The sequence below is a fragment of the Netta rufina genome (assembly GCF_964035555.1).
Source record: "Netta rufina genome assembly, chromosome: 2".
Classification (NCBI taxonomy): Eukaryota; Metazoa; Chordata; class Aves; order Anseriformes; family Anatidae; genus Netta; species Netta rufina.
This window is the reverse complement of record NC_140124.1, coordinates 90375470-90402858: the sequence shown is the minus strand read 5'-3', so window position 1 is coordinate 90402858 and position 27389 is coordinate 90375470. Positions and strand designations below refer to the sequence as shown.

The 27389-nt window shown below is 41.3% G+C and overlaps 1 protein-coding gene across 1 annotated transcript in view; it reads left to right on the top strand.

Annotated features, from left to right (window-relative positions):
• The window catches only part of EPB41L4B (erythrocyte membrane protein band 4.1 like 4B), a gene marked incomplete at both ends in the record, with an annotated part of 163375 nt that extends 139232 nt beyond the window's left edge, over positions 1-24143 (top strand). Inside the window, 3 exons of the mRNA XM_084283244.1 lie at positions 18310-18378; positions 22255-22418; positions 24074-24143. Of these exons, the coding sequence (XP_084139370.1) occupies positions 18310-18378; positions 22255-22418; positions 24074-24143 (303 nt within the window). The remainder of the gene's footprint in view (positions 1-18309; positions 18379-22254; positions 22419-24073) is intronic.
• Between the last annotated feature and the right edge of the window lie 3246 nt (positions 24144-27389).

Here is a 27389-nt window from a genome sequence, read left to right as displayed (position 1 = left end):
GTCCAGGAGCCTCACATTTCCATGAGCTCCATTTCTGTGGATGCCTAGTCTTTAGATCTCTGATGTTAATTGCAGTGCTAGACCATGCTTATTAGCGATTCTCCTGGTATTCTTGGCATGCTCCCAGCGAGTCCTGAGTAAGCAGCGAGTTATGGTAGGGGCACTGGGTGTACTATGCCTAGAGACCTGCTGCTGTGGGTGTTTGATGAAGGCAGGTTTGATGCATGGGACTGGGCAGAAGCTAGGAAGCTTCAGAGTTTGCCACTGGCATGCTGCAGTTTGGGAAAACACTGTCCCTAGAGGGACAGAGAGATCTGCAAGGCTTCTCTCTCTTGTGCAGTTTTAAGCCTGTGGGGTTGTTTCTTCACAAAGTCCATAACGGCACTTGATGTGTACTTCAGGGGTTCAGTAAGCAGGTTTTGTGTTCTTCACCTGCCATCAGAGTCCTATCACCACCCACCCTGTTCCTGACCAGTCCTTGCACCCCCAGACTTTTATAATGCAGGTGTTGGATCTCTTAAATGCAGCAATTGAAACTGAAGGGGCCTTCTATCCACCTTCTATCCACCAGCCCTGGGGCTCCTTGGTGAGAGAGCTGTTCCAGCACTAGCAATTGCATTGAGACTACCATGCTTACAGCTCCTTCATCTACCATATAGGAGGGACAAGTCTGCTTTTGCACCTGAACATCCCACAGCAAAATGAGGAGTGTCTACTGAAAAGGGAAGGTTTACCTGGGACCTTCTTGATGTGCTGGATCATGAAACCATCCCATTCCAGAAAGTGGTAGAGAGGTATTCGAGTCAAACTACCTTCCCCTGTATGTTTCTGGGGGAAGAGAAAATTAAAAAGGAACAGAGGAAAGAGAGAAAGATGCAGGGTTCAACATTCTGCAGTCTTTGCCAGTAGTTCAGGCTGATAAGACACAGGCAGATTGAAACAGATAGGTTACATTGTTCTTCGTAGTATTAATAACATGTTTGTGGCTAATTATATAATTGTATATTATTATATATATACAATATATATATATTATATATATATTATATATTATATATTAATTATATATAATAGTAATTATATAATTGGAGTTTATGAATATATTTCTTATTCTAAAAAACATTACACCATAGTTAACTTTAATAATCTGAATATTTGAAAATGAGGCGTGGAGACTTTAGCAGCTGACCTGCCCTAGACAACATAGGTTTGAGTTTTGTTTCCATTTAATAGAAGAGAACATTACATGGTTTTCCTTTTCCAGACAAGGAATAGTGGTTTTTTGTTGTTGTTGTTTTGTTTTGTTTTGTTTCCCTAAAAACTTCACCCAGTCATCATTTCCCTTTCCTACCCCACCACCCACTGACATAATATATCATACTGTGTGTTCATAAACTAACCTTCCATGACTTTCTTGGTTTTAATATTTCAGAGAGCTTGTACTGCACAGCATCAATCAGCCCTTTTTGTTTTGTTTAATGTCTATAAAGGTCAGCTTGTTCTCTAAAGAGTAGTTATTGTTTACAGACCTTTCCCTGCAGTTTCACTGGCTACAGGTTGCTGTCAATTGAGGTTTGAATGAAAAGTTTACTCATAAGGGAGTGAGGCTCCAAACAAAAGCAAGCTAAATACATAAATACATAGCTTTGAGCCACTTTGAATATTTACAAATTCTGTTGTGGCAACGTGTGCTGTCATTTAAGGGTCAAGATCACATCCTGCTTAGCTTCATGTTAACTGGCAATTCAGCAGTAGTGTGCTGGGTTTGCACACTGTGGTCTGGCAGTTGGTTTGTTGCTTGTTAATTATACCCTTATTTGTTTCCTTTCCAGTGACATGTGCATTATCTGAAGGGGTCATTCATGCTGCCTCATTTGCCTGAGGTGATAGGGTTGGGAGTTCAGGTTCCTACTTAGGCAGAGTTTCCTGCTGAGGGGCATTCAGGCAGCTGACTTCTCTTTGTTGCCTGGAATAAGGCACCTAAATTGCACACCTAAACTCAACTTTATTTTGGTCCTTATATATGCTGCCAAACTTCCCACGTTGACTGCAGAGCTGTTAATTTGAAGCAGTTTCAGACATCCTCCCTTCTCTTCTGTAACATCACTGGCAGGGAGTGATTAATAGTCACTGACTCAGCTGCATGATCTTTGTTGTTCAGTGTTTGATCATTGATGCTTCTTGATGGCCTTGGGTTTTATCCATGTTTTGCTGCTGTTGCCCGTACAGTGGAAGCTTTAAAACACACTAAGGGTTAGAGTTAGAAGTGGAGCTCACAAAATCAAATTAATTTATAAAAATGGAAGGATTAGTGAATAGATTGGACTAATAGTATTCATCCAGGCTACCATGCAGGGATCAGAGCAGGCAAATTTGTCTATTCTGTCAGCCTGGAGGAATTACTGTGATGTATACGAGAACCAGCTGAGCGCTAATGGTCACTTAGTCATCAATACTTAGACTGCCAATAACAACAGGGCAGTGGCGAGGCAGAAGATCATTTTGCAGGAGAACTAATGCATATTTAGTAATGCAGATTGCCTAGAAGTGAAAGGTATCCTTCTGTGCTTTGCACTCTTCAAACCATGTGGTTTATGCATGCCTCTACTCAATTTTCAAGTAAATCCTATAGTTAATTGATTACAACGCATTACATGCAGTCTTTAAAATCATTATAGCACATGCAGAAGAAAATCCCTGTCTTTCTGTACCACTTCATTGTGACTTTTAACACCGTGCCTGGCATGTATATTATCAAGGTTTAATGCCTGCTGCATTCTGTGTTTCAGAAAGGAACTGGATTGATTGATTGTTTGTTTGTTTGTTTGTTTTCGATATGTTATACATGAAAAAATACAGTATCATATCATAAGCATCCTTACTCTGTTTTTTTTTTTTTTTTTTTTTTTTTTTTTTTTTTAAACTAGTCAGCAGTGCGGTAGGCTCTGCCTACTTAGCATTGTAGTAGGCTCTGCCATCAGACTGCATCTTTCTCTCATCTTTCTAGCTTTTATGGAACTGGAAATCAAAGCTTAAGCTTGCAGCTATTCTGTTCCAGCTTACAGCCAGCATGATCTGTGACATGGGTATGAATGCAGAGCTTTCTTGTTTGATTACAGAAAGCTCAGTCCCAAGACCCTGAGTGAATGTGGCAGCTGCTACACGGTGCTGACAAGTACCTTCCCAACCGAGACAGAAAGGCAATGTATGAAAACTTCTGTTTGACCTAATGGAATAGGACAAAATAAATAGGAATGAACAGTCATATATAAAATGTACTTATTTCTAAACTTTGGCTATGGTTTATAATACAAAGTAAATGGGATAGGACTTAACTATGATCACATCTCAAAAGGTATCAGAGAGCATTGATTTACAACCAGCTGTATACTTGCGAACTCTATATGTTCTTATTTCATGCTGTATCCATTGGAGAAATTTCTAGAGCATCACCTGCCATCTATTGGTGGAGAAGAGTAAGCAGACAATTATTTGCTTTTTCAAAACTTGAGATACAACATTGAAGAGGTACAAATTATTGGCACAATAGTTTAAAAATGAAAAATACATGGCCATCAGTGTAGGCCTAGATATTTTTATTTAAGGTGAGTTGAAAACAAATATTTTATTTCAGTAGTGGCATTAGTAGTGTAAACACTCCTGTTCATTGGAAGTGATCACACTAAGTTTGAAAGAATAGAGAATTTGATGCTTTAGCACCTACATTTTTGGAAATAAAATGAAGCATCCAGGTCAAAAGGCAGTCATCTCTAGGTAAGATTGTGAGAAGTATTAGTAACTTGATGGGGGCAGTATAACATCCTTGCAAATTCTCAGCAGATAGTTATATCACAGGGGAGGATAAGTAAATATGTGCCTCCTGCACATAGGGGAGGATAAGTAAATAATATCATTTCACTCCTCATTAACATTTATTATATTGATAAAGAAGAGTTGACTGGATTTTTAGTTGCTAAGCTTTTATGACAATTTTACAAGGTTGCAATAAGCCAAAGAACAATGGAGTGTGAAATGAGTTCAGTATTTCTTGCCTTCATTTTAAGTAACTTTTCACCTCATATGCAAAGCAATGTTTCAATGGAAGGCAGGTAAACACATAAAACTTTTAAATAGCTCCACAGTCAGTCCTTTTGGCATTGATTTCTAAACAGGTGTCTATAATGCAATATTTTATAAGAGCACTATCTAGCATGTAACTACTACAAGTGGCTGAAAATATAGATCAAGTATCTCTCCATCCCCAGGGGTCTGTAAAACATCTTAGTCAGAGACAAATTTATAAATGCTTTACTTACTGCGAACTACATACTGAAGATAAAATAGGTCTTCTTAAAACTTAGGTAGGCTATGTGTTGTGTTTCAAAATCAGAAACTTTCATATCTTCATAAGAAAAGAAAAGAAAAGAAAAGAAAAGAAAAGAAAAGAAAAGAAAAGAAAAGAAAAGAAAAGAAAAGAAAAGAAAAGAAAAGAAAAGAAAAGAAAAGAAAAGAAAAGAAAAGAAAAGAAAAGAAAAGAAAAGAAAAGAAAAGAAAGAAAAGAAAAGGATTTACCACAAGATTCATGAGAAGCGATAAATATGACCTGAAGTCAAAGGAATGAGTTCAAAAATGCTGTTTTCTGAGCCAGACTCTCAATTACAATATTTGCACATTCAGATAGGGTAGCTTACATGCAATAGCCAATTATTAGCAAAACAATGTGCACAAAGGAGTGGTTTGTCTGTTATATGTACAGCTACACATACACATAAGAACCCAAAGCAGTAAGCAACATGATAAATGTACATTTATTCCCAGTTTCATTTTTTTTGCATTTTAACTGCATATTAAATAAAGAAATAGCGAAGAGCAGCAATTGCTAAAGCAATCTACTTTTATACAAAAAGCTTGTAGCAACAGGCAATAAATCTAACTCTATAGGAACCCAAGGAATACTGAAAATTGAAATATTGATATTGCAAAGAGCCTTTTTTTCTGCTAAAGAAAGGGGCACTGCATGTTCAACCAGATAAGAACACAATTCAAAGGGGTGCAGCGTACTGCTCAGTCAAATTGAGTATGAGACGTTTGATGGGGGATTGCAGAGGGGAAGTACTGAGTGCTGCATGCAGTGCCAGGCTCCTGGGAGCACAGTGTCTGATTCAAGCAAATGCAAATTACCTGAGCATCATTTAGGTTATATAAAGCATGCTAATAACCAGAGAGGGGACTTAGCACATTTAGAAGCAATCATGGTGCCTAAGCAGCCAAAATAATGGGTGAATGCATTTTGGACTGGATGTTTCCCTGATAGCTGCTTCTGATAGTCTGCATGGATAAAGCACTATAAATAGGATTTGCAACTAATATGTAGCTCTGCACGTAGTTTGAGCATGGGGCTTTACTGGTGGATGCCGGTCTCATAAGCAGTCTATTGAATTACTAGCATGCAAGATAACCGAGTGTCTGGGAATGCAGTCAGACTCAGAGACTGCCTGCTGGATCTTAGTTTAACATTCTCTAAAAAATACAAAATGCTTTGATTGCTTCCCAACTGTTTGGGAATTTGTTCCCATTTGCCCATTACAGAAGGGCACGTTGACTTAGTCGAGAAGCAGAACGAGAGATTGCTAAAAGATGAACTGTGAACATTTAGATTTACTTTTATTTTGCCCTTAGTTTAAGGAATTTAAATTCATTGGCTCGATGAATGTTTATTTTCCCTTTAGCCCCTTTTGCTCAACGGAACAACTTGGTGCGCTCTGTAAACGTATGACAGATGATTCAACACTTTCCTATTTCTTTAACTAATTGAAAGTGAATTCTGCATAAAAATAAATATCCAGAAGGTGAAATCCACTGCTGACTATGCACCAGTGGACACTGTGATAAATTGGATAGGATGTGTACATGAGCAAGAAAAGGTACCAAAACGAGGGGAAGGTGTTAAGTGGAAAAAAGTGCAGGCATGTGATGCTGCACTGTGCCTACTCTGTAATTCACTGCTTTTAAATACTGAATGACCCGCTGGCAAACTTCTAATAAAATTTGAGATGAAGACAGATAAAGATGTGTTGTCAGAAGATAGTTTGAATCAAGATGGCAGGAGTTTTTTCCTGGAGAGGTGATAAAATCTGCCATATACAGCTATTTTTAGTCATTTCTGTACTTTTTAAGATGCTGTTATAACTGTCCCCTAGCATCCCATGTGCCTGCCCCATGCCTGTAGAAATCATAAAATGAACAAAGGCAGGGGACCTCCAGAGCTCCCTTCCAACCTCAAACATTCTGTGATTCCATGAAAACTTGAGCATCACAAAGGTTATCACAGCTTAACAAAAAAAAAAAAAAAAAAAAAAAAAAAAAGAAAAGGAAATGCTACCTGCAATCTCTTTCTCCTGCCTCCCCATGAAAAACGTGATCATTCCACCACAGTAGCAGCTTTCTTTATTGCTTGAAAGGAACATCAGAATAAGTAAAGGGGATCAGGCAAATGCAAGCAGCCCGATTTTAAATTGGCTGACATCCACCTCCGACTGCAAGCTGAGAAGGGGCATCTTCAGCAAATCTTTTAGAACCTGCATAACTTTGTTAATCATGTTTGATGTGTTCAGTCGTACTTTTGGACAATTTTTTTTTGTTTTATTTCATCTTTTTGCTTTATTTTTCAAGAGAATGTGCTTCATATCCTTAGCAGCAGTTAGCAGGTGTAACATCTGCCTAAGACGAGAGAAAGTGAACAACTGATATTGCAGGGCTTTTCAGACATAGGGCATCAACTTCTGTATGTACAGCCTGAGTCCACTTTTCCACTCTACAGTAATCCATGTAATAGAAAAATGTTCAGCCTCCATGCAAAAGCCTGCTTGAAACTAGGTATATCTCTTTATGCTTACTCTCAATGAGACAAATATAGTGATGCAGCTATTATGTCTCAAAGTCTTTTGATAAAGACATATTATCACCTTTCCTTTGGCCTGAGAAGCACATCATTCCTTTTGTCTCTGCGACTGTGAAGTTCCTAATCTCTCTTCTTCACTGTGATTAGTGACAATTGCATTTAGACTCCAGTGAGTAACTATTGTGTATTTGTTTTCTTTCAAACACACTAATGAATTGATATATGTGTAATTCTAATTCACATTTTTCCAGTGCGATAGCAAGTGTGATGCTAACTGCTTGGCTGTTCTGTGGAATTTCAATTGAATGCCTCCAAGCTCCAACTGAAAATGAAAACATCTGCTTTCCGAGCTGTTTTTTTTTTTTTTTTTTTTTTTTTTGACTGTCTGGTGGGTGCCTCAACTTGTAAAAACAGCAAAAAGAGCAAGTAAACTTTGTTTTTATTTACCACTCAAATAATCGGAACTGATAGGGAATCTTTTTTTTTTTTTTTCTTTCTTTCTTTCTTTTCTTCTTTTGCTGTGGTTAAAGTAAAATCTAGTTGTCTACATTTTCTTTCCAAAGTCTGCATTTTGGAAAGCATCCTCAGTCAAATATCAGAGAGTGGTTGGAAGCATAGAGTGAAATATCAGGCCACCTAGAAATGCTTTCATTTTAGTAGTTTTGAAGTGTCTCAGTTTCAAGTAATGTTCCTTAATTAATTTCAATGAACTCACATTTCCAAACAAAACATCATTTCTAAATTAGGCACTAATACCTACTCTACCTACTCTTACAAAATACTGAGATAAAAACCTTTTTTAATTATTATTTTTTAAGTATAGAAAAAATTGAATCAGCACTGATTCTTTTGTAACAAATTGAGTTTGAATGAATGGTCATTTTCGGATGAGAATTCCTAAGCAGCTCCAATAGCAGCCTCTTCTGAGGAGCCATCAGCAAGACCTATGTGATCAATGACTTTCTCTCATCTATTGATCTGTCCTCTGCTTTTTACTGTTATTTACCACAGTGGGGAAGTCTCCTACTGAGGCATATTGTCTATTTAATTTGTTATAGTCTGTCTACCAGTAAACAACTATGAAACAGAGACCCAGTCATTGACTTGTGAGATTTTCATCAGGGCAGATCTGTTGCTTTGCCTTTGTGCAGAGCCTTTTACTACAGTCTCATAACTCAGAGGAATGGCAATAACAGAAATAAATGGGAAGTGGAACTGATAAATGTGAGTTTGCCTAAATCTCAGAATGTTTCTGGTAACTGCACAGTTTCTGTGCCTCATCCCAAGTATTGTGGATCATAGCAGAAAATTGTCATTTAATTGTGGAAGAAAGAAAACTTGCTTAAATCCAGATAGTCAACTATCATGGTAACTGGATTGAAATCCACTGAGCTCAGAAAGGGTCCTCTTCTTTTCATTACCATTTGCATCACACTGAAAAACAAAATGCTAAGCTGTTTTGGACTGAGGAGGAAAATTTCTACATGGGTAGATGTCCTCTACATCACAGCAGTTCAAGCCTGCTGACTAGAGAGCAGTTCTAGCACGCTCTTTAGAGTTATTCCCTGGAACTTGGCCACAGAACCATCACTGTGGAAGAACTGTGTATTTATGGCTTGTTTTATGGCAGGACATTCATCTCATGTTCAGCAACCCAAGACCAACCTCCCACCCCTCTTGGAGGAACAGCCAGCGAGGTCAGGAGAGTGAATCTCTACAAAACATGTTTAACAAGCTCATGTCATTTGTTGGTCCTCTGCCAAAGAACTGGCTAGAGTCTTGAAGTGCTCTGATGCACTGGAACATCACTTGGCCACTTTTGGCAAAGTGCTGTACGTTGCCAAGATGGTATAAAATGAAGGTGCCCGTGCTGTCTGGCACTCACACCAAGGCATGTGCATGTGCTCTGCTGGGAACCCTGTTGGCAATGCTGGATTTGGGAATACATGTGCAGAGTACAGTGGGCTTCTGACCACCTGAATTTGTGTACGCTTTGGCACTCATCTTGTGTTGCATCCGAATCAAGCAAACTGTCAAGACCAATAACCGTGAAGCTCTGGAGTTCACATCCAGCTAGAGCCCATGTGTTTGCATCAGTGGCTGAGCTGCCCACAAAGCTCAGCCTCTTCAAAGTGTCTGTGATCAGCAGAGCCACACGTTTGTGTGTGCCTCTAAAGCAGGTTTGCCCTTCAGATCCCTCCTGTCTTGTTGCTATGGTTTGGAAAAAAAAAAAAGAAAAAGAAGAAAAAAAAAAAAAGGATTGGAGAAACTGTGCTTTCTCCCCCACCAAGAACATGGGCACTTAGGCAGTACAGGTTAAGGCTTTCCTTCCCATCTACAGTATGGCTGAAGTGGGCATATTCCTGCACCACGAACAGCTAATTCCCAAACTCACGGGCATCACACTCCTAAAGCAGGCAATAAAAAAAATCACAAAGTAATAAATAAATTAAAAAAAAAACAAAACCTCCCCAAGAAAACAGAGTATCCTAGGTCTTAGACTTCAGCTGTCCCAAGGCTTTTGGGGAGAAGCTCAGAAAGGTAATCATAAGTCCCCTCATTACTCCCTCACTATGGGGTTGAATGGGGTTGACAGGAACATCCTCTGCTCCTCTTACAATTTAGAAAGGCTTCAAGGTTTTTCTGAATTGAATGAGTTAACCACAATTTTCCCAGGGGCCATAACATCAGCAGAGGTTGCAAGACCTCTGTGTGCTTTGGTCCCCATCTAATGTGGTACTGGGAAAGGCCCTTGGAGGCAGCAGTGCTGGAAACGCGCCTCGCAGGAAACCCCCAGCTCCCCGTTTGGCTCACCTGCAAGCTCCTGCTGGGATGGGCAGGAATCCCTGCCTGGGGACCAGGATCTGCTCGTGACACTTATTCACAGCGTGCTTCTTCCCCTGAGCTAGTGCCACAAACAGACCTCCAGGGACGGGACTGTCATCATTTGGCCTCGCTCCTATTTCCTTCTTCCTTTCCTGTCCACTGCAGCATTATAATCTCCTTCAGTTGCTTTCAAAGAGATGTCTTTAATAATGGATCCCCTGCATCCTCAGCCCAACAAACAACTTGCAGGGAAGCAGGGCTCTGCTCAGATGGTACAGCAGCCTTCTGGCATTCAAAATGCCGTCATTCCTGGCCCAAACAGAAGAGCTCTGTACTTTTCCACTCAGTCCAAAGGAGAAATTTCTGCTGTAATTAAGGATGGGGGAGAGTGAGCTCTGTGCTAATAGGCCTAATCGATTGGGATTATCCTTGGTTGGGACTAATCTCTTTAGTTATGGAAGATGCCTGAGCACAGTGTCTGGGACTGGAAGACTGGATTTTAAGGCAGCATCCCGATCTGCTCTTGAAAAGATGGAAATAAGCTGAGAAAAGGAACAACACGTTCACTTTGTTGCTGGATTGGTTTAATAAAGGACTCAACAGGCACAGAGGCATCTGATGTGTTTTGTGGCATTGAATTCACAAAGTATAACAATGCAAGTGTTTGAATTCGTAAATGTATGTGCTTAATGAGCTGTTGTGCTTGAATGCTTGTCCCAAGATTTTACTTGCAGACAAGGCAGGACCTGTTCTTTATTTTAGTGCTTAGTGGCTGTCAATGTGAATGATTCAGTAGCCAAGGGCATGAAGTTATGAATAAATAGGTTTTTATATGTAACATATATCAGAAAAGATTTGCTAGATATGGGATTGGATTTGTTCATGCACTGATCCTAAACCACACCATGGTTCTTAACAGACTTTTAGCTTCTGATCCAGTTGAGCTCAGTGTTAGGACCAAATAATTTTGTATCTGTGATATTTAAGGAAGCAGTGTTCATGTGGAAAGGGTGGCTTACTGCGATGGTAATGTCTTATTGCCATACAGAGGCACAAGTTAGAGCAGACTTTTAGAGTAGTGAGACTGGCAAGCATCAGCACAGTGCAGGAGTCAGCATCTTTGTGTATCTGAGTAGATCCTAACCCACAAGGTGGGTCACCAAAGTTTCTAGGCACGTGCACAGATTAATACTGTGGTAGTCACTGGGACAGATCACATGCTGAAGCTGAAAATAAGCACAATAGTCCTCCTGGATGGATATATTAAAAAGTGGTTCAGCTTGTCATTATAACACTTGTTCCGTAGCTCCACTGACTTTAATCTACCTATGCTATTCTCTTCCTGTAGAATAATGAATTGTATAAACTCTTGGGGATTTTGGCAGAGCTCAATAGCCCATAAAAGTAGGACAGAAAATTAATACAAAATATTCCTTACTATCCTGATATTCAAGGAGACCATGATTGGTTGAGTTTCCAGACACTTTAGGACTATCAGCCAACTTCGCTCTTATACCAGTAGAGTTTGCTCACAGTAGAAAGACAAGCTATTTGTTTGTGTTGGACAGAAGTCAGGCAGTGCACTGTTTGTGTCAATCTGTCGTAACTTTTCAACAGAGGAATGTGATCCCAAAGCTTTTGAAAATGTTAATGTATGTTATGTGGTTGTTAGTCAGCCTGTGTCAAAACGTACCTGGATCTGAAGTCTCTGTGTTAATAAGGCATGGTGAACCAACAGTTATTGGATGAAGAGCTGTCGATGTCTGTCCCTAGAAATAATTAGGTGTGGCTAGTGGTGAGTTTCCATCTGGTACAAAATTTATGTATAGTCTTCCTGCTGGCTGTCAAATTGGGAAATATTTGGCTTACCTGGGGCACTCTCATCTGGCAGTAATCACAGTACTCCTTTCCTCCTCTTCATGTTATCCATCTTTAGTGACTTTCTTCTGTGACAAAAGTCTACACCTGCAGAAGATGCCACTTGATTTTGCTAGCTGTGCACATGATCTAGGCACCTGGAGCATCGTTGGTTTCATTGGTAAAGACCAAGGGGCTAAAAAGGTAACTGTTAGCTGTCCTAGCAATGCAACTAACTTATTCTGCAGCGATGTTGGAGAAGAAAACCCACCACATCCAGTGAATGTACCTGCTGCTTTTTGTTTGTTTCCTTTCTGTGTTTTAAACAAAGACCAAGCAAATGCTGCAGTCTTTAATATGCATTTAGCCAACACATCAAGACTGTGACATCATTTTGCCTCACCACATTTTCCTCAGGGGATGGTGACTAGGCTGACAGCCCATGCTGAGATTATGTTCTGCTTAAGCTTGTTCACCTTCACAGCAGCAGCAAAGGAGTACTGAAAATCCCTAGGACTGTGACAGCATGGACACTGTTTTCCTTTCACCACATCTGAATTGTCCTTACTCTGTCTTGTTTTGAAGAATTAAACGTGTTCTCCAAAACACTCTCAAGTCTAAGCTACATTGTAAAGCCAAACCCAGGACATGCATTCCCTTCTGATGTGCTGTAGAGCTGCTGTGCTGACTTAATAACGTTATTTCTGCCCCCTGCTCCACTACTTCTGAAATCACTGTGCTAGCAGCTCAGAATTACAATCCTTAGAGCAAGGATTGGCAGAGTTCTGTCTGTCAGGGCAGTATAAGAGGGATGCTAGCACCTACACAATTTGCAGGGCTGTCCCTCCAAGTTAGTACAAAAGTTGGCGTGAAGATTCAGGATTTTATCTTCACTACTGTGTTTTAGGTAGACCTACTTGTAAATATCATATGCCTTATACTATAGCCACAAACTACTGTATGTTAAGTACCTGTGAAACGCTACAGCTACAGCAAGGCAAGGTTTCAGCAGAGGCTGAGCCATGTACATCGCTCCCATGAACTCCCTTAAGCATCCATGTGGGAGCCAGAGATCGCTGGAGCACAACCAAGGAGCCACACAGCCACCTCCTGACGACTCCTCCCTGGCAGGAATGGTTGCATAAGGTGACTCTAAGAGGAAGGAAAGCGTCTGAAGAAGAGGAAAGTATTAGCAGGATTGCCTGAGGCCCATTGAGACATCAAGAACGAGGTGTCTGCTGGCTGGCACGTTTGAGGACAGGTGGATTCAGTGCTGAGCAAGACTCAGAGAAGGGCTGGTGTACTGCAACAAGCAGAGGAACAAAATACTTGTCATCTGAGGGATTCACAAGCAAGCCTGGCTCAGACAGCATGGGATGAGTGTGGCTCTCTACATGGCACTTGCATGATCAAGGGAGACCTGAAGACCAGGTGGAGCTGGGAGGGAGACATCCTAGTTCCATCTCCACAGAGGGAACAACAGCAGCCAGGGAGATTTATGAACACCGAGTGTTCCCAGATTGGCAGAGCACTCTCATCCTCTTCTGAAATGTCTCATTTGGTGCCTTAGGGCGTTTTCAATGGCACACTTCTGCAAAACTGCCCCTCTTTAATGTGTGTGAATTAAATCCATCTGCTGACACTGACACCTGGATATTACTTCGACAAGCAGAAAGCATCCTGCCTTCCTTGAGAAGAAGGTGGCCTGGGATGCAGCACGCATGGGATTCACACCAAGTTTGGTTCATCAGGGCATTTAGTTCACACAGCCTTTTCCAAGAGTGATTAGCCAATGGTATTGCTGGTTTACATCTCCATCCTGTCACAAGTTCATAGTTTAGGCTGATTTTTGCCTTGTGCACCCAGGCAGCGACTATGCATGCCTGCCTGTCATGTCATTTTTGTTGCCACACACAAAGGGAATGAGCTGGCGTTAATGTTATGTGAGTGGTCATCGGAGCCAAGAACTACTTCCACACAAAATAGTTTGTTTGGCCATGAACATATTGCGTGGTGAAAAATACCAGAAAATCTTTGTTTTCACATTTTCCACCTCATTATGGAAATAGCCACCAAAATGATATGACAGCAGAAATGGAGCTTTACTGAATAATTGCAGGATTCAGAATCCTATCACTGCTTTTGGAAAGTGGGTCTAATAGATAACTCATGGTTTTTAAGTTGTATCACTCATCAGGACTGGGAAATGCTAATGCAATTTACTCCAGGAGTTTCAGCTGCTGATTTTTTCTAGTTTGACAAGTCGAAATGAATCTCACCTCTGTGCTGTACGGATGTGATGGTATTTAACTTATAGCATGCATTTTTAAATAAAGCACCACCGAATATTCCTCTGGCTGTATGTGTATACTGAGAGATGTGTTTACGGCACCATTTCAGGTGTTAGCAGCTCTGCTTCTGCTCCAAGGCACAGGAACTTAGTGAAGTGTTTGTCTTGCGTAAACCCACTGACAGCACACAGCTTCTCCAGCATATTGTAAGGTCAAGGTGCATGGGATGGGGGTGAAGCCAAGTAAAGTGAAGAACAACATTTGCCTGTCAACAGCACAACAGCTTATCAGACCCTTGCAGAAGGAGAAGCTGTTGTGGCAGGGCAGTGGATACACCGGGTACTCTAAATGTAGAAGAACATACCCAAATTAAGCCCGCTGTTCCCCAAAGTGTCATTTTTTTTGGAACAGTAAGGACATTTATAATATTCCCCTCTGATAGAAATACCAGAAATAGCTCATTTTATTTCAATTAACACATTCCAACTACTAACTCATTTTCCACAACTCTCCTGCTGTTTTCATTTCAGGTGGGAATACTCCTTCTTTGTCTCTCCAAGTTCAGTTTGCTTTTATGAGAACATTTCATTTTTATTTTTTTTTCTTCTAACCCACTTAAATGTGTACGAGTGTTTTCACCGATATTTTAAACGCTGTCCAGAAGACGTTTTTGCACACATGAAAAGGAGAAAGTTCTTATTATGTTGTCCCTTTTCTTCCTTCACCCTCCTTCAATCTTCCCTGCAGTATAAATATCAAGGAAAGCTAGTGCTGTTAGTTCTTTCTGGTTGTGACAGATACCTCCAAAATGTGTCAGCCCCACGGATGGCTGAGTGCAACAAGAATTTTTGAGTACTAGCAGAAAATTATCCACAGATATTTTTTATGTAACTTCTTCCTTTTCTTTCCTTCCTTCCTTCCTTCCTTCCTTCCTTCCTTCCTTCCTTCCTTCCTTCCTTCCTTCCTTCCTTCCTTCCTTCCTTCCTTCCTTCCTTCCTTCCTTCCTTCCTTCCTTCCTTCCTTCCTCCCTTCCTCCCTTCCTCCCTTCCTCCCTTCCTCCCTTCCTCCCTTCCTCCCTTCCTCCCTTCCTCCCTTCCTCCCTTCCTCCCTTCCTCCCTTCCTCCCTTCCTTCCTTCCTCCCTTTCTTTCTTTCTTGAGCCAAGTGTTCTTTTAGGCTTAGTAAATTCTCAACTTGCCAAGCCAAATATTCTAGACAAGGAGACACTTGTCCAAAATAGTTCTGCTACGGCAGTGCACCCTGACCTTTCAAGCTAGAGGCATGTGAGGTTGTGAAACAAGCCCTCAGCACACGAGGTGCTGCTGGAATGCGCAGCACAACTCTGCAGCGTGGACACTGTTGCCACTCCATCTGCCAGCATGAGGATTTTTGTGCCCAGTTGTGTGCTTTAAAGCTGTTTTCTCTTGGTTTGCTTTATACCGAAGCAGACAGCATACCTCAGCAGCCCATCAGTTGACAGTCCACTAGCAGCTACTGTGTTTTGCTACTCTGGGCAGCTACGGTTCAGCTGCGTGAGACTGTCCTACACATGGAGCTGCCCACCTCCTCTCTCTCATCCCCTTACATTCACAGTCCCAAGTGAAGCCTGGAAGCTCCTGAAGGTCTCCAAGGGTGGAGAAACTGCAGGTTTGTGGTAGATGGGTCTGTTCTTCTTCCATTCTCAGCCCTCAGGTGGCAACATTTCGGTCTTGGCCTCCTGTTCTGGTCAGGGAATAGTATTGCTTTCTGAGCTACTCTGAATGTTGACACCATGCAATAAATTCATCCACAAAGCAAGGATCAGGAAGACACGCGCACCCAACACCACTGTCCTTGTGTGGTGGGGCATGAACAGGCAGGGTTTGCTTCCTGCTGGCAGGTGCTGCTGGCTGCTGCTCGCCTCACAACACTGCTGGCCAGGGTGGACACGCAGGATAAGGAGGACAAGGCATGTTCATGGGTGAAGTGGTCTGAGGTTTCCATATGCAATTTTACATAAGCCGGTTGCCTAACCGGTGCTTTCCCTTACTGTCTCACCGTCCTACCTTAGCCTCAGTCTGAAAAGTGTTTTTGAATATATGGATTTTTTTCTGCAATTACGTAGATTAGGATTTTCTTTTCCTCCTGAAAAGAACCAAGCTGTGAATAGTTAAGGACTGGTGCTGAGCAGACAGCAGTAGTGGCCTTATCAAGGACCAGGCCAGGGCCAACCAGGCCCAGGCAAACCAACAAACGCCATTGTGCCATCTGAGCAGCACCGGCCTCTTCTCAGAAGGAAACAAGAAAAAGAAAGACTAAATCCTAAAGGCTGAGTGGGATGGTTTCTCTTTCTCACTCTTAAATGGAAAACAAGCGTGCTTTTTTTCCACCCTCTGTTCCTTAATTTCTGTTTTCAGTTTCATTCAGATGGCGGAAATTGGTGGGTTTAGAGCCCACAGAGCCCTTCATTTGTTGGGATTGCCTTGTTCCTGAGATTAAATAAACGCAGCCCTGCTGGAGAGGAAGTCATGCTGATAACTAAGCCAGATTAACTGCTTTTTGCTGGGTTTTGATAAGCAGGCTGGCCTCAGCCACACGCACGGGCCGCAGCGCTGATTTTGCAAGAGGGTGCTCTGCACCACTGCGTGCCTCGGCGTGCAGCCAGGGCCGGCTGGCGTCCTGAAATATCCCAAATCCCAGGGGGCCCAAAAATTGTTCTGCGTCCTTTTCCTTTTCTATATTCAGGAACTGCACTTCATTTCCTTAATGAGCCCAATCTGCAAAATGAGAAAAAAGTTTGGCCATGGTATATCAGACTCAAAAATGCATATGAACAACCAACTTCCCATCCCGGTGTTGCTTTGCCTTTGGTTAAAGGATGGGATTTACGATGGAGCATGCTTATGTTTGGTATTGTTTGTACATGCAAGGAGCTATTGCTTCAACGTGATGAGTAGATTCAACCAGCAGTATAGTATACGTACACTTTGCTGACAGAAATATACATCTATAAAAAAGTGTGAAATTTTCTTTTAAGTGTTTGCATAGAAAATTATGATTTAAATGAATTTCTCCCTTGCACAGATGTTTGTTTGCTTGCACCTGTATGATTGATTTATAGCCACGTCTGTTCTGTTAAAAAAGGTGTTTAAATGCTGAGCTGTATTTTTGCCATTTATACTCCTCATGTTTAAGAAGCCCAACGATTAATGCCAAGACTAATGCCACGTGTTCGCAGAAGCAGGCCTACAGATGGCTGTTAATTTCCCTTGGCATCCTTATAAGCCAAATATGTTTCTGTTATTTTATTTGCAAAATAAACACTATATATTTACTTAATTATATCTGACATCATAATTTCAGGTTTTGCTTTGGCTTACAAAGGCTTAGGGCATTCAGGGTAGCTTTCCTGGTTATTCAACAGCAGTTACATAGCTGTAGTTAGCAAATTATGCTGGAATACATGCATAACAAATGCACAGCGGTTTCTATAATAAAGTGAAAAACACACCTGTACACTGAAAAATGTGTTTTTCCAAATGGAAAGCATGAAGAGCGGTTCAAAACCTGCATTTGATATTTTGTCCTCCCTTTGAAGGCATGAATAATGTCTGCATTCCAAAGAGGAAGCATCACTCGCAATAGAGCAGGGCAGAGGTTGTTGCCACTTTGAATATTTCTTTAATTTCCATGGACGTTTGAAATAATTTTCAGGGCAGAAGTGACTTCCAGCAGGGCCTGGGGCAGTGACAATAAAGAAGTGCTCTGGGCTGAGCCTTCTCCGTGCAGGGACGTGCTGGTGTCTAACCTGTCCACTCCAGGTCCTGTAATAAAAACCTCCTGAGCTCATCCTTGAGCACAGCCCAGCGCTTGACACAGACAGACAGACAGGTCCCAGCAGCTGCCTGAAACAAACAATTGTCCATGCATATCTTTTATTTTGCATGGAGTTATCTTTCGATCCCATCTTATGTGATCGTTTGTCTTGCACAACAACTGTGTAACTGAAAATGTGGGGGAGTAAAATATGTAAAGCGTATATGTAAAGCATATATAAAGCTCTTCAACTGAAGTTTCTGCACTGTAAAAAATTGCTTCTGCACTTCATATTGCATATTTTTAAATGCAGTGCTCGCTGAAGGAAGCAGGTAATGATCCAGTGACTGTTTACAGAATTGGAAGGTATATTGTATGCAATCAGCTCAGAACCTGCACAACAAATTTAATTACATGGTAAAAATCAGTCTATTAGGTTTTCATATTTATGCTTTGACTATTCATCATCAGGTTTCTGTATGCATTTTTGGAGGGTTCTTTTTTGGTCTGGTCCAAGGGCTGCTGAACTGCTCTAATTTGTTGGATATGTCACTATAGTTGCAATGCTTTGCTGCTTTTTTTTTTTTATTTTCCATTTTTATGCTCTGAAAGTAACATCTTTTTCTTTATCTTTTTTAAAGATAAAGACATTCCCTGCTGATACATCTAATCCTTTTTTCGATCCTTTTACAACAGTACCACAGTTTTCTGTAAGTAGAATGTGCAACTAAAAAACTGTGTATTTAATGCACTTCCAAGTGACTTTTTTTTAACAGTCTCAGAAACTTATGTGTTAAGTAGTCCTCAAAAAAAAAAAAAAAAAAAAAAAAAGATAAATTCCAAGCAGAATTTAGAGTGAAAATCTGTTAAATATTCCCATTATGCAAATAATTAACTTGCCTGCATTCAGACGTTGCTGCTTACTAGACAGAGGAATATGAGTTAAAGGTCAAGGCTCACTGCTAATGCAGTCAGACCCCAAATGCTGTTCAGTTCAGGACTTTTGAAGCTCCGTAGTGTCACTCCAATGGAGTGGGAATGACTCAGTCCTCTGTCTAGCGACTGCATGGCCTGCTGCCTGAAACTGCTTGCTGTGCCATCACAAAAAGGGGCCTGATTTTCATTGAATTTGCATCTGAATTTTAAGGAATAATTATGGTTAGTGTGCTGACGACTGCAATGATATCCTTGTATAAACTCTTGTGTTTACTTGATAATCTGAATCAAATATTGAACTTAATTCTTACTAAGCTTTCACAGAAGTTGGGATTTATTTTTTTTCAGTAAAGTAAACTACATGTGAACAGAAACAATTATTTGACCACTCAAAAATAAAGTTCAATCCAAGCCCTACTTTAAGGGTAGGAGCATTATGTAATAAGTGTGACAAAATGATCTACTCAGGCAATTCAGAGCATTCTGAAAGATTTTTGGAGGACTTGATATAATGGAATATGTGATGTGGGACTCTAATTATAACCTTTCCTGTCCTTTCCAATGGGAGAATGGATTCTGGTCTGTAAGAAAAATTCCCAGCTTCTAATTGTAAACCGCAACAACTAGCTTATAGTTTATTAGTTTGTTTTGTTTGTTTGTTTTAAATTACACTGACAGAATGAAGCATTTCAGCCTTTAACCTTAAGTTTTACTGGTATCTCTGATCTATATCTAGCATATGATCAGAGACAAACAACTTCAGTCTCTGTTGGGCCACGTGCAGTGACTGTCTGCACTTAATGAATTAAAGGGCGAGGCTTTTCTTTCACAATAAACCTGATCGTGGGATTGGATCTAAATACTGCTTTTCTCCACCTAAGTATTTCAAAGCCAGAGTTGGTCAGGCTCCACAGGATAAGTCAGTGCTACTGTTGAGCTTTTAATAAATGAATCCAAAAAGGAATATGTCACAGCAACTTTTCACTAGATTGCCCAAGTCCAGATAGTATGTCTGTTGTAAAACCTAAGCCAAAGTTACACTGTTCGTATCTTTCATCACAGTGCTTTATGTAAGCAAAAAGATTTGCCCAGAATAGCTTTCCTATTAAAGGGTAATGATTGCCAGGAAATTATTTTTCTCCCTATGATGATTGTAATGAAAGTAAAATATAGGAGAGCAATATTAATTATTTTTTTTTTCCATTGGTGGGCATAGAACTTTAAAATCCAAACAGAAGCTACCCAGGTATGTTTTCTCCACAGCTATTTCCATCCTGTAGAAAGTGGTTACTTCATGGCAAATTCAAATGCTGAAATTTTCATTACACTCACAGGAAAAAAGAAGGAAAGTTCAAACTTAGCTTTCAGAAATTCTCCCTTTCTCTCATTTTCCTGGGCAGGGGTGGCAGAATCTAGATCACAGACATTTCAAACACCATTACAATAAAAACCTAATCATGAAATCCCATGCATTGCTTTAAGTGAGTTATGTACAAATATCTTTAATAAACCAGCTGGTAAACCAGCCACTACCTGGAGGACTGCTTGAGGATGGGAGAGCAATTAGGAAGGTTAATTACACTTTGGTCCTGTGTTTCATGGTCCTCTGTCCCAGCCCAAGGAAACGTGCTCCTCCTCAGCAGTGTTTCAGTCCACCCTGATGCGTGGGCTCTTCCAGGGGCTTGGAGGTAGCTGAACCCCAGAGGGAAGCTGTAAGGGAAAGCTCTAGATCAGTGCTAGGTCTTGCACCTAGCAAGATCTATCTCCGAGTGTCCTCCAGTCGCACACAGCTATCAGCATTTCAGACTCCTTTTTTTTTCTTTCATTTTTTTTTTCCTCCTTGCTCCCCCTTCACTTTTACTTATTTATTCATTTATTTTGCTTGGAGCAAGACATTGAAATGTTACTGAGCAGAGGGCTTCTCTTTGTCCACTGGTGTTGAGGAAAAAATAGAGAACTTGTTTTCCTGGAATGCTTAAAAAGAAGGTTCGTGCCAGGAACCCCCCTGAGTTTCAGAGACTTCCACAAAGAAAAGGCATGGCTTGATGACCATATTCTCAGTGGGAATAAGTCACATAAACTTAAAATTAATGGAATTATATCTGTTTAAACCAAATAAATATATATATTTTCAAACATACTCTGTAAACAGTTATTAAAAGATGCTTTGGATATATACAGTAAAACCATCATCTGGAGCAAACACACTTGAGTACTCAGGGCAAATCTTCAGCAAGTGTAATTTGCCATAGTTCTGCTGATTTCAGTGAGGCTGGGAGAATTTACCTCAGCCTCACAGGGTGGTGTCTCATGCTCTTGCCATGAGTATCACCTGGCAGCACTCAGAGGATGGGGATCCTGTGCGAGGAACACCAAACCCCATATCCCTGTAGCCTGTAAGGCTGAGTTCTGAAAGCTGAATGACAGAGAAGTTTGAACAGGCTGCATTAGCCAATATTTGCACATAAAATTGACCAAGGTTGAAGAGGGAGGCTTTCTTTAGTAGATTTTATGTTTTCCATTTTGATTAATTTTGTGGAATTAATGGAATTTCTATTGCTTCAGAGCTTGTCTTGGAGCATATCACATGCTTTTAGTTGAAACACGAGCAGGGACATGCTAAAAGAATAAGCGAGCAAACCTACCACAGCCATTCCTTCTTGGGCTCAAGTAATTGTCCCAATGACTAAACTGGTTTGTTTGTTTAGATTAATACTATGTGGCTTGCAAATTTTGAGAGCTAATTAAGAAAGAAAAGTCGCTATTCAAAGAGCTGTATCACTATCATATGCTCCCTTATGACAGTGACTATTCTTCCTCCCTGCCACAAGTCTGAACAGGAGGGAGAGCTGCCACGACAGAAATTGAGCTGGTGCCAGCAGGAGCATCCCCTAGTGGTCCCAACACACTGACGAACTGAAGTTGCTCTGTGCCCTTCCCAGGTCAGGGCCATGCAAGCACTGTAGGCACTAGCCACTGTGGTTTGGCATGAGAAATGGTTCTTGCCAAAACACAAAGCAGGGCTAATTTATTTTTAGGGCTTATCCCCTCCCTCCCAGCCACATAGGAGGGTTGGTCTTCTCTGTAATCCTGTGGTACTGACCTGCCTCACCTGAAAGATTTGGCCATTTGTCTGTAACCAGCACTTCCAACCTTGGTTTAATATTGCCCATCACTTGCTGCTGGAGAGCATTCCTCCTGAGGGATGGGGACTTTGAAACCTAGACTACAAGTGGGTGCCACAAAGCAGTGTAGTCAGAGGACCCACAAAGCAAATTGAACACAACTTGTGAAGAACAGTCCAGAAAACCCTTCTCATCAGCATGCTGCTGTGTTTTTAGGGAAAACGCAATCATAAGCAGCATTCTCCAGACTGATTATGCCTTTCATCTGAATGCTGCCAGTCCCACACAGGGCGTTTTCATCTCACAGAGCCATCGGGCTCGTCCTCGGGCACAGCTGCCAGCGGGGCAGCTTGCTCCGTGCCCACAGATGTTGCACAGGGCAGCTCTAGCTACAGCCTACTTTCTCTTTAGGGCTTGCTGCTACTGAGTGTTTGGCAATGAATTGGGTGGTGAAAGTACGTAAGAGCAGTAGAAGCTAACCTACACCTTTCCCTTCCGTGTCTGTATGCATTTTTTTTGTTGCAGGCAGAATTTACGGACAGCAAATTGCAGTGCTGTGCAGTGCAGTCGTCGCCTAAGCTATCGCCGGTAGCTCCATCGCCCGTCCTGAGATCTCTGGCAGAGACTATACCGACTCCAACGGTGCAGACAATATACACGTCACATAAACCAATTTCGCTGGCGGACAGGTACTGTGCAGTTCTTTCACAGCAATGCTATGATGCTCTGTGCAGTGAGGGAGTCAGCCGGATTTCTCTTTTTCTATCATAATTACAGTGGGGATAATTCACCATATTTCTAAAGTGCCTTTTCTGCTGATACCAAAAGATTTTGAGTTGCTGCTTGACACCTACTTCAGAATAAGTGAGCTTTGTAAAGAAATAGCTATACTTCCTATTTGCTCTGAGAAAAAAAAAAAAAAAAAAAAAAAAACCAACAAAAAAGATTAATTAACAGCTGCAGCCAGCAGTGTACCATTTCTACAGCCAATGGCCTGTAGAGAAAGGGTTTTACAGATTTTCCTCAGGCAAGTCATTTCCCATGAACCACAAAGGTTTTCCTTTAATAATTGCTGTCGCAATTTGTTTTTTGAAATTAAATGTCCATGGGGGAAAGCTGAGGTTGAGAAATACCTGCTCTTCTAAATGAAAAGCAGACACTGATTGTTTTTTCATTTTTGTGTTTGTATGTTTTGTTTTGTTTTGTTTTGTAATGTCAGGCTACATTGGCCTTTCTTATAGCTTTTCAGAGAAATAAAATGCCATTCCATCTTTCCACAAGCAGCTGCGTTCAGTTTCTATTCTCTCATCCTGCTGGTTTTGCATGTTGGCTTCTTATTCCAGAGTTTAATCAAAGCTGAATTTCCCAAGCTGATAATTTACTGAATACAAATGCAGGAGTGGATGTACTCAATACTTCTGGAGCACAAGAAGTCCTAAGCTTATGCTGAAGACAGAAATCATTCATTGGCATCATAACACATTAGCCTTTTTTACTTTTGGATTTACAGTCAATTCCCACTTTCATTTGTTAACTATTTTGGCAGATGTTGGTTTAATTGCACTTGCACACTTGGTCAACATTGCTAACTCACCTAAAAATATGTCGTTACGGTGGAAGTGTAGTTCTGAAGCTGCAGTACTGAGCTCAGCTTCCACAGGATGTCCCCAGCTCAAATGAGTGATTCCACCCCTGCCTTGTCTGTGAACAAAATGTCTGCAAACTGCTTTCCAAGCATTAGCTGCTAAATTCCCAGAACAATACAGCCAGCAGTTGGTCTTCTTCCCCATGCTATTTATTAAAAAGATTGGATCAGCAGCCCAGGGCACTCCCAGTGCTGCAGAGCCCACAGGCTCGAGAGCAATTCGATGTGAGAGCGAGGACATTCAGGCTGTGCTTCTCCACCCTGATGGGTGCAGGTGAAGTAGGGCTGTGCTAAATTCAGTTTACATAGCTGTCCCCCCCAGCTCAAACCATGCTGAGGAGCAGAGGGCTGTAACATCAGTCTTTTGTGTGTTGGCATTTACTGTAGCTGCTTTGTTTTATTTTTAGAGTCCTAGTCCAGCTTCCTTTGAAATCGGCAGCCTTTAATGGCGATGAGGTTAAAACATAAACTGTTTTGCCATGTGGGTCTTTTTGTGTCCTTTTTCTTGCTTCTGTTTGCTCTTCAGAAATATCAAGTGGTACTTGTTGTTGAATCAGCCATCAGTTATCAGCTTTTCACTGAATTGAGTTTGACCTTTTTCCCCCTCCTTTGGTATTTTGAAAATGTTAATTATTTTAAATTGAAATTTGAGACTTATTGTTGTTCCCATAATTGGCTGTTTGTGCATTAATTACACAGCGCTGAGACTCTGAGGCGTGAACTTGAGAGAGAGAAAATGATGAAAAGACTCTTGATGACAGAATTATGAAATTCTCGCTTCCGTCAGATGGAGAATGGATTGGGGCCTTTCATGTGCCTTCTGTCTGTTTACATTCCTCTGCTTCTGTGTACTCAACATAATGCATCGGGAAAACGTGTGATATTCCTGACTCGCCTGGATTCACCACGGTCGGTTAAAATTAAGTCTCGGCTAGACTTTAACTTGAAGGAGTTCCTTTATTCGTTTGCTGCTGGGAAATAAACCTTCAATCCTTTGTCTCTCCTGAGATTTTATACTATTAACACAGTTAATTTCAGGTTTGGTTTTGGTAAATCTAGGGCAAAAAGGATCAGCAAGGAGCATACTGATTTCTATTGGGAAACACTGTTCTGTACATATGTTAATAAGTGCACAGAAATTAATGTTATGCAGAATATTTTGATAGTAACATAGAAAATATGTCATTTTGTACAACTGAAAATTGCAATGAGCTACTGCTATTTGTTAAAGAATCATTTTTAAAGCAGAAGAATGATTATTACATCCTAACCCCAGGACTGTTAGTCTCCACAGAAAAAACGAATGGCTGTCTTATTAAATTCCTAACCTTAACCTTTACTCAGAGATATAAATAGCTGCAAGGGGGAGGACACCCCTCCGTACAGGTATACACACCCAACGCTCCCTATAGTCCGCCGTCTTGACCTAAACCTGAAACTAAATCTTACTTTATTTCCATTAAAGATAAAAAAAAAACAGTTGTTTAAAGTAGTTTGCTACGGACTTTCTAGCTTGATACTGACTTTTTTTAACTCAGTGGGAAGTTTTAACTTCTCCAGGTTGCCTAGGCACGAGGGCCTGCCCACACTCAGAGGGCTTCTGCCCTGCGCTGGAGGTTTGCAGAGCCGCATCAGTGTGGGCACAGCCTATACAGAGAGGGTGTTTTCCCTCCTGGATAGACAAACCACCTTCCTGACCAGCAGTAATGGATGGATCACATGGAAAAATAACAATAGTTTGTGGCCTAGCTGTGTCTCTACCCATTTTTCACACTACTAATCAGCACATCCCTAGGGGCAAGGCCTTGAAGGTTGGCTTCACGCACGCAGGCCGCCTGCGCTTGTGGTGGGAATGTCTCAGGCACAAGGTTCGGTGGTGGGTGTTCCCCTGTTAGCAGGACCTCAAGGAGTGTGTTTGTGGCATGCAGGTAACACGACCAACAGTTTCCTATTTAAAAACAAATTTAAAAAAATATAGTTCTCCATTTCCCCCTGTTCAGCAGTGCAGGGTTATCTACAACGCCACCACCAACTGACCGTCAGCTACAAGGTACTATTCCAACAGGAAAGCTTTTGTGCGTTTTGTATGGCTGAAGATGTTTATTTTTCTGTTACTCTGTACACTGTGTTCTCTGGTTTGTATTAAGATAAAAGATTGTCCTTAATTTGGTACTGATTACGATGGCTTTATCTCAGCTTAACCCGTTTGCTTGTGTGGAGGCTGGGAAGTGACTGCTGTGAGACTGAGTTTCCTTCAGAGTTAGCTTGTGCTCTTTTGCTGAAATGAGATAATCTTGAGAGCATTATAGGACTGTGGATTGCAATGTCAGAGGTATAAAATGACTTGTCTATTTTATATTCACTGGGACAAGAAACTAGCATTAGGCTCCCCAGTTCAAATCTGGCAACCCCAAACCTTTCCTGTTGCCGTAAGATGGGGCAAAACAGACAGCGCAAGTGTTAGGCAGAAACCTGCAATGCAAAATGTAATGAAGTAGCTCAACATGAGGAATGGGCACAAGGAGTTATAGAAACACACCTGGATTGCAGATTTCAGAGCACTCAGATAGCTTTGCTGGGTAATCGGATACAACCTGTACACCATCCGTCTTTTAGTTACAGTGCCAAGGCATTTCTGTTCCTTATGTATCCATGTACCTCTCCATCAACCCAGGGTTATTAAAAATTAACTAGGAACTTTAAATCCCTGTGAAGAGATCAGAAAGGAGGTGAAAATATTCTGTTTCCCATTATTCTCCGCTCACTGCCTCCCAGAAGGTGCTGGTAGAGGTAGGAGCGACAGCACCTTTTGTCTGCACCCAAGTAAAACTGAGCATTGGAAGAATAAGTAAAAGAAGATTCTAATCAGAGATGCTGTTTTGGGAGAGGAAAGCCAAGTAGGTTTAGGAATGGCACAACACTGACCCTAGCTGAAATCTGGTCTGCTGCCTGCTGTTAGACAGCCTCCAGTTGTATGTGCATTGGCAGCTGTTTCACAAAGTCATTATCAAGAAGAAAACAAATCTGAGCACACCCTTTGGTTGTACTGATTGCCTTGGAATGGACATTAGGAACCCTGCAATATGCCTTCAGGTCTGGGGACAGACATCCGATTACCTGCATTGGGGCAGTCTGGTCACATATGCAAAAGCCTTTAGCGAAACGGAATGCCTGACTCAGACCAGCCCATCTGATTTTCTGGCTCTTAAACGAGCTATTAGTTTATTATTTTGAATGCAGGATTTTACTCCTGTTGTATAAAAATTATTAAGCTGAGCTGCTCAGAACTGGAAAACAAAACAAAAAAAAAAAAACACGAACCAAGGTGACTTTGCAGTGGCCAGGTCTCCATGGCTGGGGTGTGCTCTGGCATAGCTGGGAGAGGGCAGAGTGCTCCCTCCTTGGTGCCCCCAGATGGAGAGGGAAAGGCTCGTGTGGCCACTCAGTTCCGGTGGGATGGGTCCCACAGAACAACCCCACGTACGTTGCCTTGTCTTGTTTTAGTGTCTTATCCACTGGCTGCCACTGTTTCCTATTCTGCAGTCTAATGGAGCTTTATTCAAAATGTTTGACTGATACCGAACTCGGCTTTTAACTGCAGAATGCCATCACGTTGTTCTTTCTTACTATGTACTTTCTTCAGCCACGCTTAAGCGTCTCAGTTTTCACATCCTTTGAATAAACACTCCTGCCTCGCCTCTGGTTGGGAATTACAGTGTCAGGACACCTGTTACCCAAAACTACTGCAAACAAGACAACGTCAACGTGAACATAGCCGAGGGGCACATAGTCTAGATTTGCCCCCAGGCTTTAACTTTACAGGTGTTAAAGGATACTCTGCCTGAAGGTATGTCTATATAATAGCGCAGAGGTATCTGAGCTAGCTTTAATGAGCTTGCATATGTAGTTGTGGCAGCATGAAGCCCAGCACAGGCTATCATTATCATGTACATTGACACGTGTAAAGATAACGCATTTAAACAGCAGCCTTCTGAAGCATGGTCTCCAGAGCTGG